Genomic DNA, 17,309 nt, shown 5'->3' on the forward strand with positions numbered 1-17,309 from the left:
CTCATGAGCCAGGGAACTTCAGGAACCTGGGATCTCAAGATCCCAAGACCTCAGGAGTAGAGAACCTCTGGAGTCCAGAACCTAAGGAGTCAGAACATCAGGAACCAGGAAAGCCAGGAGACTCAAGGTTCCTGAGACTCTAGGTTCCCAAGGCTCTATCACCAAGGTTCAAAGTTCCCATGATTCTAGACTACTGAGGTTCTAGATTCCTGAGGTTCTAGACTATTGAGGTTCTAGACTACTGAGTTTCTAGGTTCCTGAGGTTCTAGACTACTGACATTCTAGGTTGATGAAGTTCTGGATTGCCAAGGCTCAAGTTCCCTAAGGCTTTAGGCAAGGCTCTACCATCAAGGCTCAAGGTTCCCATGAATCAAGCTTCCTGAGGCTCTATCACCAAGGCTCAAGGAGACTACTGAGCCTCTTGAGTGACCGCCCTCTTCACTGCACTCTGTTCTCAATAAGAGAAAAGGTTTCCTTGAACTAGTGCCATATTAGTAATGTGCTACATTTCTTAATCCTACCTTTTCCTAGGTTTTCTAGGTTCCCGAGGTTCTAGACTACCGAGTTCTAGATCACGGAGGTTCTAGATTATTCAGGTTCTAGGTCCCCAAGGTTCTAGGTTCCTAAGGTTCTAGATTCCTGAAGTTCTAGACTGCCGAGGCTCAAGTTTCCCAAGGCTCTATCACCAAGGCTCAAAGGTCCCAAGGCTCAAGGTCCCTGAGGCTCTAGGTTCCTGAGGCTCTATCACCAAGGCTCAAGGAGACTACTGAGGTTCTAGGTTCCTGAGGTTCTGAGGTTCTAGACTATTGAGGGTCTAGGTTCCTGAGGTTCTATATTCCTGAGGTTCTAGATCCCTGAGGTTCTAGACTGCCACGGCTCAAGTTTCCCAAGGCTATAGCTTTCCAACGCTCAATGTTCCCAAGACTCAAGGTCCCTGAGACTATATCACTAAGGCTCAAGGTCCCGAGGCTCTAGGTCCCTGAGGCTCTAGGTTCCTGAGGCTCTATCACCAAGACTCAAGGAGACTACTGAGCTTCTAGGTTCCTGAGGTTCTAGACTACCGAGGTTCTAGATCATTGAGGTTCTAGGTTCCTGAGGTTCTAGATCCCCCATGTTCTAGACTGCCGAGGTTCTAGACTACTGAAGTTCTAGAACACTGAGGTTCTAGACCATTGAGGTTCTAGATCACTGAGGTTCTAGGTTCCTGAGGTTCTAGACTGCCGAGGCTCAAGTTTCCCAAAGCTCTAGTTTTCCAACGCTCAAGGAGACTACTGAGGTTCTAGGTTCCTGAGGTTCTAGACTACTGAGGTTCTAGATCACTGAGGCTCTAGATAACTGAGGTTCTAGATCACCGAGGTTCTAGACTATTGAGGTTCTAGGTTCCTGGGGTTCTAGATTCCTGAGGTTCTAGACTGCCATCATGAAAGCTGCCGAAAGGGATCACTTTCAAAAACTAAATGCTTAGTTCATTTCAGTGTCTTCTTTACAGATAGCTTTCACTCACTAATGTTATCTGTCTCACTGGTTTGCTGGTCAGGTCTTTAGATTTCATTAAACATCCTAGAAATGTTGTGAAACTCCTTAGTTCTTGAATCTTATTTGATAAAAGAGATTGGTATCTTTAATACTCTAGTTGATATGTTTAATAATAACCTCAGAATTTTTGAGTCAGCCTTGAATTTCCTGTGATTTTTTTTAGCTTTTCATTGGAGTATACATGATGAATTTAAAATATTGACAGGAATAGCTAAGCACAATAGGTGATATAATTTGTCTCATTTTTTTCTTGATTCTCCCTAGTGTCTTATATGTTTTCACCAAATGGTTCAGGATTGCGAACTGTGCTTAAGAAATTGATTCTATTGCTCATCTGTTACAAGGAATAATCAAAGTTGTCAACAATCAATCAGTGGCATATCTTTGAGAACTTACTGTGTTCAGAGCATTCATTCATTCATTCAATAGTATGTATTGAGCGCTTACTATGTGCAGAGCACTGTACTAAGCGCTTGGGATGAACAAGTCGGCAACAGATAGAGACAGTCCCTGCCGTTTGACGGGCTTACAGTCTAATCGGGGGAGACGGACAGACAAGAACAATGGCAATAAACAGCGTCAAGGGGAAGAACATCTCGTAAAAACAATGGCAACTAAATAGAATCAAGGCGATGTACAATTCATTAACAAAATAAATAGGGTAACGAAAATATATACAGTTGAGCGGACGAGTACAGTGCTGTGGGGATGGGAAGGGAGAGGTGGAGGAGGAGAGGGAAAAGGGGAAAATGAGGCTTTAGCTGCGGAGAGGTAAAGGGGGGATGGCAGAGGGAGTAGAGGGGGAAGAGGAGCTCAGTCTGGGAATGCCTCTTGGAGGAGGTGAGTTTTAAGTAGGGTTTTGAAGAGGGAAAGAGAATCAGTTTGGCGGAGGTGAGGAGGGAGGGCGTTCCAGGACTGCGGGAGGACGTGACCCAGGGGTCGACGGCGGGATAGGCGAGACCGAAGGACGGTGAGGAGGTGGGCAGCAGAGGAGCGGAGCGTTCGGGGTGGGCGGTAGAAAGAGAGAAGGGAGGAGAGGTAGGAAGGGGCAAGGTGATGGAGAGCCTCGAAGCCTAGAGTGAGTAGTTTTTGTTTGAAGCGGAGGTCGATAGGCAACCACTGGAGTTGTTTAAGAAGGGGAGTGACATGCCCAGATCGTTTCTGCAGGAAGATGAGCCGGGCAGCGGAGTGAAGAATAGACCGGAGCGGGGCGAGAGAGGAGGAAGGGAGGTCAGAGAGAAGGCTGACACAGTAGTCTAGCCGGGATATAACGAGAGCCCGTAATAGTAAGGTAGCCGTTTGGGTGGAGAGGAAAGGGCGGATCTTGGCGATATTGTAGAGGTGAAACCGGCAGGTCTTGGTAACGGATAGGATGTGTGGGGTGAACGAGAGGGACGAGTCAAGGATGACACCGAGATTGCGGGCCTGAGAGACGGGAAGGATGGTCATGCCATCCACGGTGATAGGGAAGTCTGGGAGAGGACCGGGTTTGGGAGGAAAGATGAGGAGCTCAGTCTTGCTCATGTTGAGTTTTAGGTGGCGGGCCGACATCCAGGTGGAGACGTCCCGGAGGCAGGAGGAGATGCGAGCCTGAAGGGAGGGGGAGAGGACGGGGCGGAGATGTAGATCTGCGTGTCATCTGCGTAGAGATGGTAGTCAAAGCCGTGAGAGCGAATGAGTTCACCGAGGGAGTGAGTGTAAATGGAGAACAGAAGAGGGCCAAGAACTGACCCTTGAGCAACTCCAACAGTTAAAGGATGGGAGGGGGAGGAGGCTCCAGCGAAGGAGACCGAGAATGACCAGCCAGAGAGGTAAGAGGAGAACCAGGAGAGGACAGAGTCAGTGAAGCCAAGGTGAGATAAGGTATGGAGGAGGAGTGGATGGTCGACAGTGTCAAAGGCAGCAGAGAGGTCAAGGAGGATTAGAATGGAGTAGGAGCCATTGGATTTGGCAAGAAGGAGGTCATGGGTGACCTTAGAGAGAACAGTCTCGGTAGAGTGGAGGGGACGGAAGCCAGATTGGAGGGGGTCTAGGAGAGAATGGGAGTTAAGCACTGTAGTTAAGCACTGTGTTAAGCACTGTAGTGCTCTAGTTAAGGAGAGCACTGTACTAAGCACTTGGGATAGCACAATACAACAGAGTTGGTAGACACATTCCCTGCCCACAAGGAGCTTATAGTCTAGGGGGAGTAACAGACAGTAAAATAAATTACAGATATGTTCACCAGTCCTCCAAATTTAAATGTCTCCCTCAGAGGTATCTATGCATCATATCAGTCAGTCCGCTTCGGGAATTTGGTGTTTCTTGTTTGTTTCCTCAGACTTAGCTCCCCAGCAGTAAGATATAGAAAATGTATTTGGTTAGCATCGGAACTGAAATTTCTATGCCCTCAGTAATAAGATAACAATTTACTACTTGGGGTGGGACAAGCATTTATAGTCCAGTAAATGTTGTGAAATCCCTTAGTTCTTGAATTTTATTTGATTTGGTATCTTTGATACTCTGGTTGATATGGACAATAATAACCTCAGATTTCTGAGTCAGCCTTTCATTCAATAGTATTTATTGAGCGCTTACTATGTGCAGAGCACTGTACTAAGCGCTTGGGATGAACAAGTCGGCAACAGATAGAGACAGTCCCTGCCGTTTGACGGGCTTACAGTCTAATCGGCCTTGAACATTTACAGTCCTATATCAGTATTTAATTTGTCTCTAGCCATGTGGGTAAACTTCCTTTTCCACTATCATCTGCTATACAATTGCTCAGGACCACATGGGGGTCACTGATAATAATAATAATAGTAATAATATAAAAATTTAAAAATGCATTTTCTAAGTGATTTCTATGTGCCAAGCATTATATTTAGCACTAGGGTAAACACAAAATAATCAGGTTGAATATGGTCACCATCCCACCTGGGGCTCACAGTCAAAATAAGTAGAACAGATATTTAATCTTGATTTTACAGATAATGAAACTGAGGTTCAGAGAAATTAAGTGGCTTGCTCAAGGTCATACAGCAGACAAGTGGCAGAGCTAGGATTAGAACTCAGGTCTTCTAACTCAGGCCTTTGTTCTTTCCACTAGGCCATGCTGCTACCCTGAACAAACTCTTTGGTTTTCTCCTGCCAGATCAAAATATATTATGACTTTTCAGCTTTTCAGCTGCTCTGATTCCACCTTTCTAGTGACCAGCTTTTTCTCCCACTCAAAGTCTGACTCCTTTTTGTTTCATCATGATGTCCTTGCATTTGGTCAGAAAAATTGCCTGTTTTAGTTATCCAATAAATACTGCTGGCAGAATAATGTAAGCATTTTGTAATAGACTCTTTCATGATTAAGAAACCGTAGGAGGGAATTCAGATGGACAGGGTGAGTTGGAGTGCTTGCCAAATAGGGATTTCATAGAGACATGGAGTGCTTCCTGAAATTGGATTTCCCTAATCCTATTCCGATTATTTGCCATGTCGGGGAAGTACTTGAGTTTTTTAATCCCCTAGTTTCATTCAGTGTATTGACTGAGTGTTTACTACATCTAGCTTGGGAGAGTACAATATAATGACTTGCTAGACATCTTCTCTGTCTTTACAGCCTAAGGCATGACTTACTTTCAAGACTGTCTGTAAAACTTTAGTGAAACAGCGTATGTACAGCTTCCAAGTACCTCTGACTAATGATATTTATTGAGGGGTGAACATAACCAGTATTCTATGAGCAATGACAATACTGGGGAAGTTCCCCTAGCTTGTGGGGATACTATGAGGTGAATGTAACCAGTATTCGATGAGCAATGATGATACTAGGGAAGTTCCCCTAGCTTGTGGAGATACTAGATCCTAAGTTCCCCACTAGCTTGAGGGGAACTTATTGATCCATGATACTCCTAACACCTAAGTAACATTGCTGTGTAGTTGGTTATTCCACCAAACTGCACTCTAGAGTTCTACAGCTTGACATTCCTAAGCAACTGGTACTGAAAGAACTCTTGGCATTGCCTTAAACCAAAAGAAGTACAACAGTTTCTGCAGCACTTGAACATGCAAATGTGAGTGATCACATTTCTTTACCCAAGTACCCTGTTGATGGCAAATGAATCTCAGTCCTGAGACCTCAAGACTAAGAGTCTGTGCAAAGAAATTGAGATTTGCATTGCATGGAATGTAAACAGAAGGTGTCAGGGGTACAGCACAATATCGAGTGTATGCAAAATTATCATTTTTTATAACACACAAGACTCTTTTATGGCTAAAGTGGCTGGAAGATTTTGAAAATGCTGGGCTGAAGCTTCATGAATTAGCAGGGATCTCTTTGTAGATAGTTATTGTTTAGTTTTGTTGAACCTGTCCACTTCTTATAACCCCTAAAGTACTCCTTCAATCAGAAATCGCTAGCAGAGTCCCAGGAGGATAGAACCCAGGTTTCCTTATTTCCAGAGCCCTGCTCTATCCATGGAACAACTAAAAACAGGACTAGGAATCAACTGATCAGTCAGTCATATTTATGGAGCACTTACTGGTTGTAGAGCACTATACTAAGTGCTTGGGAGAGTTCAGTATAACAGACATGTTCCCTGCCTACAAGGAGTTTACAGTATCGAGAGGAGCTTGTCTCACTGGGATTATTCTACTCTCCTTATGGCTTCCTAATCAATTCTTAAGCATTAGGGAAAATAACTGCTGGGGCTACAGGGTAAAAGAGAGTGTTAGGAAGTCAATATGGTAGATTTGGGAGCAAAGCCTGAAGAGGGTGGTAACCACCATTTTTATTCCTGCCACCAGGATTCTTACTCCTGGCATGCTCCATGGGCACCAGGTAGGTGATAAAAGGTGTATCTGCATGGTCCTGGACTCTTGTGGGCAAGGAATGTGTCTACCAACTCGGTTATATTGTACTATACAAAGCACTTAGTACAGTGCTCTGCACATAGTAAGTGCTAAATAAATTGGATTGATTGATTCCATCACCTCCAATAAAAACACTGTGAAACTGCCGCCTTCCCTCCTGCCACTGAGGTCCCTGCTACTGGCTTCCTGAATGCTTCTGGACACCTTTATCACCACTAAGACATGGAGCAAATTTTGTCCATTAGTTTGTGCTGTGTTTTAATTCTTCATCATTCCTCTCGTTGTACCTGTTTCTAATCCCTTCACCCCACTTAAACTTTTTGACTGTATTACAGGCAGGGACCATGTTTAATTCTCACCTGTGTATTTTCTCCCAATTCCTACAACTACGCTCTGCACACAGTGGACACTTAATAAATACAACTGATATTACTAAGTGGGCTATTGCTGTGGTAGATAATGCTTCAGAGGGACTGGCAGCCTGAATAATCAATCAGTGGAGAGTTTGGAAAGGACGCAGAAAGGCCCAGTTCTTGCAGACTCTCTGTTACATATCTCCTCCCATGCCCTTGGTGTAGACGGATTTGGGGGTAAGAAATTCCTGTTGCCTGTGCAGCAGTTTCTGATAACCAGCACATACACTGTGTTAATACACTAGTTTTACATCCACCAGTATTACTGATAAGTCTATTTTTAATTGACTGTCACAGCTTAGTGTGCCAAGACTTTGGGCATGCCTATACTATTTCTCCTGCATTGACAGGAAATTAAACAGCTACTGTTCTACTACATTTCTGCTGCCCAGCTACCAAAAAGATTCATAAAATGTCAGGTTCCAAAATATATTTCAAGATCTCTTGAAATTACTCAAAGCACTGGATTATGAGATTTATTTGGTGTCAGAAATGTTTGCATTTCAATGTGGTGAAAAAAACAGTAATTGCTGTGAATTTGTGTTTGTATATATTTATGTATTCTAGCGATTTGTGTTGTACATACAAATGTACAATTCATATCCCACTCTTTTATACATGACATAATCTAATTTTTTATAATGCACATGGTCAAAATGAAGGGTAAGGTAGGAGAAAATATGCATTAGGTACATACACAGGATAAACTTTAACTATTTGTGATGCTTTAACCTCATTTGTCTTCATCTGAATTCCTGAAATTAAACACCCACAAGTTCATTATCATCACTATCATTGTCATCATCATCATTATCATAAACAAAATAATTTATTCAACATCCACTCTGTTCTGAGAATTATACACAGTGCTGTGGAGCATACACAATAAATAAGGCACAATCACTGCCCTCAAGGAGCTTGCAATATGATAAAGATAATCAATGGATGCAAATTGCAATATATAAAATAGACAAAAGAGAAAGCACAAAAATGAAAATTAACTTTAAAAGTAAAGAACTGAATTTAAGAGAAAATAATTGACTTAAACTGGCTGTGTCAGCTGCTTCTTTATCTGGCCCTCCAGACACAGAGCACCAAAGTGGGTACCACAGCTATATAACTAAAGCTAAGCCAGTGTTGTACAACAGTCCATAATATCTGCAACTCTTTGTTGGGACAATTCGAAAACTTCAAGTCCAGAAATCCACCTCTGAATCTGTAGACACAACTGATGATGGCGAACCACACACAAGTAGTCGAATGAAATCAATATCTTTATATTGAGAGAAGCAGCATGCGTAGTGGATAAAGCAAGGGCCTGGGAGTCAGAACATCATGGGTTCTAATTCCATATCCACCACTTGTCTTGCTGAGTGACCTTGGGCAAGCCATATAACTTCTCTGTGCCTCAGTTACCTCATCTGTAAAAAATGGGGATAAAGATTGTGACCCCACTGTAGGACAAGGACTACGTTCAATCTGATTAACTTGTAGGTACCCCAGTGTTAAAACAATGCTTGGCACATAGTAATCTTTTAACAAGTACAATAATTATTGCTGTTATTATTATTATTTATTATTAAATATTGTGGGTTGTAATAGTGTTAGTACTGCTTGAGCACACTACCTAAGAATATGCAATGGAGAGTTGACTATGGACATATAAGGAAAGATGATCTTATAAAATCACAAAAAAAAATACAAAGCAAATTACTACTATACCAAGAGTAGGGAATGTGTCTACATTATTACAAAAAAGTCTATCAACTCTGTTGTAATGATAATAATAATAATGGTATTTGTTTAAACAATTTCTATATGCCAGGCACTGTTTTAAGCACTGGGATAAATACAAGCTAGTTAGTTTGGACATAGTCCTTGTCCCACACAGGGCTCACAGTCTTAATCTCCATTTTACAGATGAGGTAACTGAGGCACAGAGAAATTAAATGACTTGCCCAAGGTCACACCACAGACAAATGGACTAGAATCCAGGACCTTTTGACTACCAGGCCTTTTATCTATCCACTAGACCACTCTGTTTACCAAGTCCATTATATTGTTATAGTATACTCTCCCAAACACATAGTAGAGTGTTCTGCACACCGTTAGTGCTCAATAAATGCAATTGATTGATTGAGCAATGTGTGCTTTCGCTGTGGCTAGATGAGCACAGTTTCAGAATTCAAAGTCCCATCTACAGCTCCCGCAATCACCACCAAGCCTTCCCTACATTCTAAAATGTACATACATCCTTGCCATCTTTCAGGGCAAGCTGGGAGTGAGGCTTCCTGAGAATAAATTATATCTAGTGTGATCGCACCCAAATTTTTGATGATTTTTCTTGAAATGTTTCAGTGGGTGCTGGGTCTTAGTTCTTGGTGGGGTGAAAGACGGAAGAGTAATTGAAAGTGAATTCCCTCACGCAACCCTTAATATAAGAATCATGCACCAGTGGAAGAGAAGAGTTCTTCAGATCACTTAGAATGCTGTGCACATCCTCCAATTTACAAGGCAGTTATGGAAAGAATGCATTAAACTGGATTAATTTCCTACTCTAATAAAAAGTTGCTACAGCTGTCAGAAAGTGTTTGGTTCAAAGCTTTTGGAAAAAAAATAAGATGCTACTGCCATGACCAATCTTTAAGAACTGAATGATTGCTTGGTTTTCCCAGGAGTCACAGCTGAAAGCTCTGAAGGAAACTGTCCAGCTATGCCTGTCCTCCGTTCTGCACAATCAATCTCCCGTTACAAGAATAATCTCTTCAAAAGCAACAGAGAGGCGGACATCACCCTCTACCAATGATTCCAAAGTTCCAATTCAGATATCAAATGCCAAGGTACATTTTGGGGGCTCTGTTTTTTCTCCTATTATATGAGGGATTGTTTTGACAGTTTATCCTTGAGACCATCATAGTGGAACCAAGGGAGATTTGAAATTATTCAACAATTAGACAGAAAAACGTTAAACTCTATTTCAAATGTCACACACGACTCTAAGAAAAGTTGGAAAGCCACTCTTTTCTTCTTTTTTAATGAACTGAAATTACTTGAAAACAGACAGATTAAACCAGTTAACATTAAATATTTATGAGGAAAGTTCATTTGGACAGTATACTATAAGATAATAAAAATTTACAGCAGAAATGTAGCTCAGCTTTTCATTTGCTTTACATGTCTAGGATTGTTCATTGGTATAGTTTTATTTCCAGGTTTGATTTCGGTTTATTTTGAAATGAAAAGATAGAATTTTTTTACCATTACAGCAATATTCTGCTACCAAACTTAAACAGATTTTGCATTCTTTATGTGTGTAACGTATGATTTTTAGTAGGTGTGTTGTATTTCATTACATAATTTTTCCATGTAATCAGGGAATCATATTCCACATTCCAAATAGTTTAGCAAACATATTTCTTATCTTACCACTCCTGTTATCCTGCATTACATATGTAAGAGCTCTAAGAGTCTTCTAGCTTTTAGACCAATTTTTAAAGGTCATAAATGCTTTTCTCAGGTGTGAAAGTATATGTTAGCTTGGCTTTTTTCTGCTTCAAAAAATATGTAATCTTCATCTAAATAATATATTTTGTGCTGTCAAGTCATTTTCTAAAAAGTATTTAAACTGCATTTGTATTCAGAGAGTTGGGAGTAAAAAGTATCATGTGCTTTTAAGAGTTCTTAAAAAACTGTTGTATCGATCAAACTACCTAACTTAGTCTTAATTTTTTCAAAATCTGCCTCATGCAAAATCAAGGTTTCACCTAATAGATTAATAACAATTTATTTTTTATCAAATTCTAAATCTATCTGTAAGCTTGATTAGCTGTTTTACAGACTTCAAAATATAAAATCCAGAGTGAGAGGAAGAGAGAAAATAAGAGACAGTGATCAAAAGAGAAAGTGAGAGAGACAACCAGAGAGTCTGAAGCAGAATCAAAGAATGTGTGCTAAGGGGAAAAGCCTCCTAACCATGGAAAAATGTAGAAAAAGTGATCCAATTAAGCAATTTATGAACTTTATGGAACATGTTACATTGCTACAGTTCATTTTATCTCAAGCCAAACTGTCTCTTTTCCTAAACTAATGTGTCTGTACCAATTATTTCACCTACCACTCTACTCCAGTGATTTCTGGGGTCAGGTGTGGCAACTATTCATTGGTATAAAGAACGTTTATTATATTTCTTACAGTCAGAGGCGGAGGAGCAGCCAGTGTTCTGATGAATTGTGAGGGAGGTTTATTATGTATAAGGCAAGCTAACTGGGCAATTTGAAGTTCGGTTTACAAATTCTCCTAAGAACTTCCATTTGTTGAGGCCTTGCACTCTCAAGACTATATACAATAGCACTTTCAGTAACCTAGAATTGTCTAATTCTAGAAATACTAGCAATCGCAGAAATGAATAAGCTAGGATTTTTTTCTTGAAGGCAACACCTTACTGACTTAGCTGCAGAGGAAATAATGAGATTACAGTGAAGAGTGCTTTGCTGTCATACTCTGGAAATATTTTTCCCATAAAATATGGATATACAAATACAGGTATATGAAGATATACACATACTTTTATATCTAGAAAAAAACAGTTATCTCACTCTGCAGAAATGGTAGCAGGATTTACAACTCTAAAGATTTTCCTTTCTGAAGAATTAAACTAGGAGGATCATTCGTAACCTCTTGACTGATTATGTTCTCAGTGATGTTCAATTCCTTTGAGGCACACCGGAGTTGGTATTATCCAAGTAACACGTCTTATATCAATCCAACAGATACCTGGATATGTCTCTATTTTTTTGATTTTTTTGTTTTGCTTTTTTGTGAAGCCCTTACTATATGTCATGCACTATACTAAGTACTGTGGTTGATACAAGCTAATCAGTCTAGTCACCGTCCATGTCCCTCACAGGACTCACAGCCTTAATCCTTTTTTTACACATGAAAAATCTGAGGCACAGTCAGTCAATCAATCATATTTATTGAGTTCTTACCATGTGCAGCACTGCACTAAATGCTTTGGACAGTATAATATAATAACAGAGTACAATGTAACAGATTTGGCATACATGTTCCCTGACCACAGAATGCTTACAGCCTCTTCCATGCCAACCAAGCATGGCTTCCAAAGAACAAGACTCCCAATATATAGCTTTCTTTAGTGCTAAAACAATGACACTTTGGACCAAGACCTATATAATGATGTGTTTGACAGTTTGTCATTTGTTGGGCTTTGCAGTTGCTATCTGCAGGTTCTGCACTGTTTTTAAATATTTCAGTTAGTATCAAGATATTATCAATGATCCTAGTTTGTAACCTGATTCCTGACTACTAATTCTGTCTGTAATTATCATCACTACACCATATTGTGTCACATTATACATTTAAGACATTTATTTAGCCACATTGCTGGGCTTTGCCCACATCATCTTAGCACGTGAGCCCCCCATTTAGACTGTGAACCCGTTGTTGGGGAGCGATTGTCTCTATCTGTTGCCAAATTGTACTTTCCAAGCACTTAGTTCAGTGTTCTGCACATAGTAAGCACTCAATAAATATGATTGAATGAATGAATACACTAACTTGGCTATGACTATCATCTTATTCTCCATTCTCTACATTACTCTGGAATTTAGCACTGATGAGCAGTGTTGTAGTGCTGGTAGCTTTTTTTCCAACAACTTTAGTTTGTGATGCTTTTGTGCTATTTTATGTTCAACTGGGAGGGTGAGAAAGCACCAGTATCAGCCTAAATCCCCCTGCTGGTCCCTTTCACCACTGGATCTCTAGAGCCTGCAGTTCAGGCCATAAATTGTTGAGTGAACAAACTCCATTAGTACTTTTCATAAGGTCCTGTTCCACTCTAGGAGTTGAATAAGGTAACACTAATAGCATGAAGCCTTCTCAACTTTTAGTGTTGGAAAGACTGTAGCTATTGTTGCAGCTGTGACTGTTGTGATTGTTGGACTGAGCCATAAGGAACCTGAAATTCTGTTCCTTGAGCCATAGTACCCTTTTGTTCTTATTAAATGTATCATTGCCCTTGTCTTTTCTGTGTTGTTTTGTTGCTTCTTTCATCTTCCCGTATGTTCATTGCCAATGTCTTTCCCCTTAGGACTGAGGGATCATGTCTAATTCTAAGCCATGCACTTTTTCCCAGTGCTTAATAAAGTTCTTACACTCTTTTAAAGGACTCACATTGACCCCTCCTATCACACCTCACTGCTCTCTTTCTACAAACTTTCCCACACACTTCACTTTACTCTTCTAAAGCCAACCTTATAACTGTGCCTTGATCTCGTCTATCTCACCGCCAACCTCTCGCCCACATCCTGCCTCTGGCCTGGAATGCCCTCTCCCCACCTTCAAAGCCTTTAGGAATAAAGGCACAACTCCTCCAAGAGGCAGGGCTTCCCTGCCAACTCCTCATTTCCTCTTCCACTCCCTTCTATGGCCTGATTTGGTCTCTTTTATTCACCCCTCCCTCAGTAGCACAGTACTTATGTACATATCTGTAATTTTTTTACTTATATTAATGTCCTTCTCCTCCTCTAGACTGTAAACTCAGTGTGGAATGTGTCCACCAACTTACCCTATTGTGACATTGCATTCTCCCAAGCACTTAGTACAGTGATCTGCACACAGTTAAGCACTCAATAATACGATTGATTGATTAGTGTACTTTACATTTAGTAATCACTATACTTCTACTACTACTGCTAGTACTATTTCATTGCATAAGTGACTATTAGAATTCATGTGAAAAGGAAGATATTATGCCTGTTGTTGGTTGAGCTTGGCCACTAGTCTGTAAAGCTTCAATTTGGTTTGGATCTTGGTACTCCTTGGTTCAGTCTAATGATGGGTCTGGAAAACTTTTTCATTCATTTTCTTCTACTTTTCGTGTATCAGCACCTCACTGGACAGAGTGGTGCCTAAGTAGCAGAATGCAATGACAATTTTCAGGATTTGATGAAGATCTTTTTATGTAGGGGTACTCTCATCAGGGGTCAGTGTTCAGACTGGACATCGGTCCTTAACACAGTGCTAATTCCTTAAATTAATTTATAATCATTTATGTATTTTTTTTCCAAAATGGCTAAGAAAAAATTCCTAAAATAAATGGCACAAACTATGGTTGCCTTTAAAACTCCTGTGGCCCTGCTAGCAAAACTTAGAAAGTTTATATAAATGATTGCCCAATTACTCCAAATAGGCCTCCGTAATCTAACTCTTTTAACTTTTAGACATCTTTAAGGATGATTAATCCTGATACCTAGCTTCCATATGATGCCTATGGCAACCCTATCCATCCAGAGGATTTCGAAATCCCCTGCTGTCTGACTCAGGATTCAGGCAACCAGAACCCTGGTAGTTTTTCCACTTGCTAAAGTCAAGAAATTGTCACAGGGGCCTAAATTAACCATCTTTCTTTACAGGGAGGCACACCCTTGCACCCTCCCTGGATCTAGATCTTGTTTTGCCAAAACAAATTATAGACATCTGGGTTGGAATTGAATTCCTTCCATCCCATATTTGCCCCTAATCAAAGAGACATGTTCCTTATCACTGCCTGGGCAACATAAGCAATCCTCAAAGTGCTCCTGACTCTGTAATAATAATAATAATAATGATAATGTTGGTATTTGTTAAGCACTTATTATGTGCAGAACACTGTTCTAAGTTCTGGGGTAGATACAGGGTGGTCAGGTTGTCCCACGTGGGGCTCACAGTTTTAATCCCCATTTTACAGATGAGGTTACTGAGGCACAGAGAAGTTAAGTGACTTGCCCACAGTCACACAGCTGACAAGTGGCAGAGCTGAGATTCAAACCATGACCTCTGATCCCAAGCCCAGGCTCTTTCCACTGAGCCACGCTGCTTCTCTAACCACAGGCCCAGAGTCATCAATTAATTAACCAGTCAACAGTAGTACATTTCTACTGTGTGCAGACAACGATGCAAAATGCTTGGATAAGTGCAAAAGAAGAAATAAGTTGGTCCCTATCATCAAGAATCTTACAAGGTAGTTGGGTAAATGGATATAACCAAAATATTTGGAATAATGGGAGGAAGAGAAAGAACAAACGGTAATAGCAAGAGTATAAAAATACTAAAAGATGAACAAATAAGTATGTAAACTGGCATCTCTACCTAGGTGTTAAGGGTGGCTGTTAGAATGATCCCAAATCTATCAATCAATTATATTTATTGAGTGCTTAGAGCAGTGTATTAAGTGCTTGAGACAACATAATATAATAAAGTTGGTAGAGACATTCACTACCCACAAGCAGCAAATCAGGGAATGCTTCCTTCTAAAAAGAAAAATGGTGCACATTTATATGCAACTCTCCCTCACCCCTCACACACATATATGAAAGGTTACTAATTTTTCACAATCTGTATTTTGCTCTGCTCCACCTCTTAACCATAAGAGTATCAATAATTAATACTAATTGATTAAATAGAGGAAGCTTTAATTAGTAATCTTATGGAAGTGTTTCTAAATATTGTATTCTCTTTTGGACTCATGGGAAGTTATGTAACTTTTAAATAGCTTCAGGAAGGAAAAGAACTGTATTTATTGATAGACACACAATCTCCAACGCTTATTCACATTTAAATGGATGATTAATTTCAGAACTTGTACTTTACATTTCAGTCCAATAATGTATTAATACTTTTGCAATGTATTTAGCATTCAGTGGATAAAATCCATGATTATGATCCAATCTTTGCAAAAATCAATTTGTAAACCAACGTTTATTTGCCAAACTCATCATTAAAAAACTGGACATTTTATGATCTCCAAAATGCAGGAGTAGTCTGTTCTGGAGACTTAATTTTTTTTAATTAAGAAAAGGCTTTTATATACAACATATAATGAATACTTATCATTTATCTTTCCATCCTATTTTTCCCAAATGTAACAAGATTTTCAAATGCCTGCTTTCAGAATGGAAAATTTCATAAATGAAACATTAAAAAAATCCAATTGTTTAAACTAAAATTCAATAAACCAAAGTTAATTTAGTATGAGTGGGAGGAAATAAGATTTTATATAGTAATATTAAAAATCTCTATGTTGGTACTACAGTGTTCATATTCTTGCATAAATGTTTTTTATTAAATTCTTCTATGAGGATAGTTTATCTCTCTTTAATCCTTAACCTTTTTGATCCTTAACATTAAATATATAAGTACATTTTTTCACATATTTCATCTCACTAAACTAATAAAAGGAAATGTATTTTATTCTTAATAGTCTGTGCATTATTAATTTGCCCTTCTATTAGCACAACGTAATATGGATCTAGTAGAGATTTAATGAGAGAAGGGAATTGAGGCTACATAAAGGATTAATCTCTCTGTGGGTTTTGGAGGCTGCTATGTTTTTTTCCTGAGCACTGTAAACAACCTGACAGGTCAAACTCCCCTGCCCATTGCATTAAACAGTCTATTTAAGTGAGTGCATTTCTCTGCTTCATCCTAAGAGTTTACATAATTAGTGCAACAACAAAATAATTTGCCTATTTAGGGGTAGGGAGGCTTCTAGGAATATTGAACAGCCCCAATATCTCATTTAACTTAGATTTTGCAAAAGCCACTTCCTCTTTCACTTGTAATTTGGATTTTCTTTCATAAAACCACAATACAATTTAATGGAGACAAATGCTTGCTTTAATCAGGAAGAACCTATCTAGCATGGAGCTCCTGCACACAATTTTCATGTGCTCTGATTACTTCTAAGAGTGACCTTGATTTTCATGACTTTTTTTTCATATAATCCCAGAGATCTAAAGATTCACACCTTGATTTGAGGACTTTAGAGCTTATACTGTGGTTTCCTTGGGATCAATCAGATACGTTGGTGTAATATGTTTGCTTCCCTCCTACTTTGAAGAGTAGATCTGACTTTTTGGGGCAAATATACTCAAATTGCCACTCTTTTCTAATTCAAGAGACTATTGATGTCCACAAACCCATGTACTGGATCCATTAATCCATGAAAATTTGAGCCGCTGGTTATCTTATTCTCTTATAGGGAAGCAAGTATAGGGAAACAGCATGTTTCAGTGGATAGGGAATGGGCCTGGGAATCAGAAAGACATGGATTTTAATTCTGGCTCTGCCATTTGTCGGCTGTGTAACCTTGTGCAAGTTATTTCACTTCTCTGTGACTCAGTTACCTCATCTGTAAAATGGAAATTGAGAGTGTAAGCCCCATGTGGAGCACGGACTGTGTATAACCTGATTAACCTGTATCCACACTAGTTCTTAGAACAGTGCTTGGAACATAGTAAGTGGTTAATAAGTACCAAAATAATAATAATAATATTATTAATAGTAGTAGTAGTATTTGGTCTACAGAATATTTTTATGAACAGGTGCTCTGATTGTACCAGAGAAAATACAATATCCACATTCATTTTATCTGTTCCTCTCAAAGGACTCACTTCATGATCTTTTTATTGGTCATTTTGCATTATTAACAGTTGTTCCTATCCACTTATTTTTCTT

At 39.6% G+C, this 17,309-nt stretch overlaps 1 protein-coding gene across 1 annotated transcript in view; it reads left to right on the forward strand.

Moving 5' to 3' along the window:
• LUZP2 (leucine zipper protein 2) overlaps nt 1–17,309 on the forward strand; it is a 344,353-nt gene that overhangs the window by 282,953 nt on the left and 44,091 nt on the right. Inside the window, exon 9 of the mRNA XM_029059088.2 lies at nt 9,470–9,634. Within this exon, the coding sequence (XP_028914921.1) occupies nt 9,470–9,634 (165 nt within the window). The remainder of the gene's footprint in view (nt 1–9,469; nt 9,635–17,309) is intronic.

The sequence above is a fragment of the Ornithorhynchus anatinus genome, chromosome 3, assembly GCF_004115215.2.
Source record: "Ornithorhynchus anatinus isolate Pmale09 chromosome 3, mOrnAna1.pri.v4, whole genome shotgun sequence".
NCBI lineage: Eukaryota > Metazoa > Chordata > Mammalia > Monotremata > Ornithorhynchidae > Ornithorhynchus > Ornithorhynchus anatinus.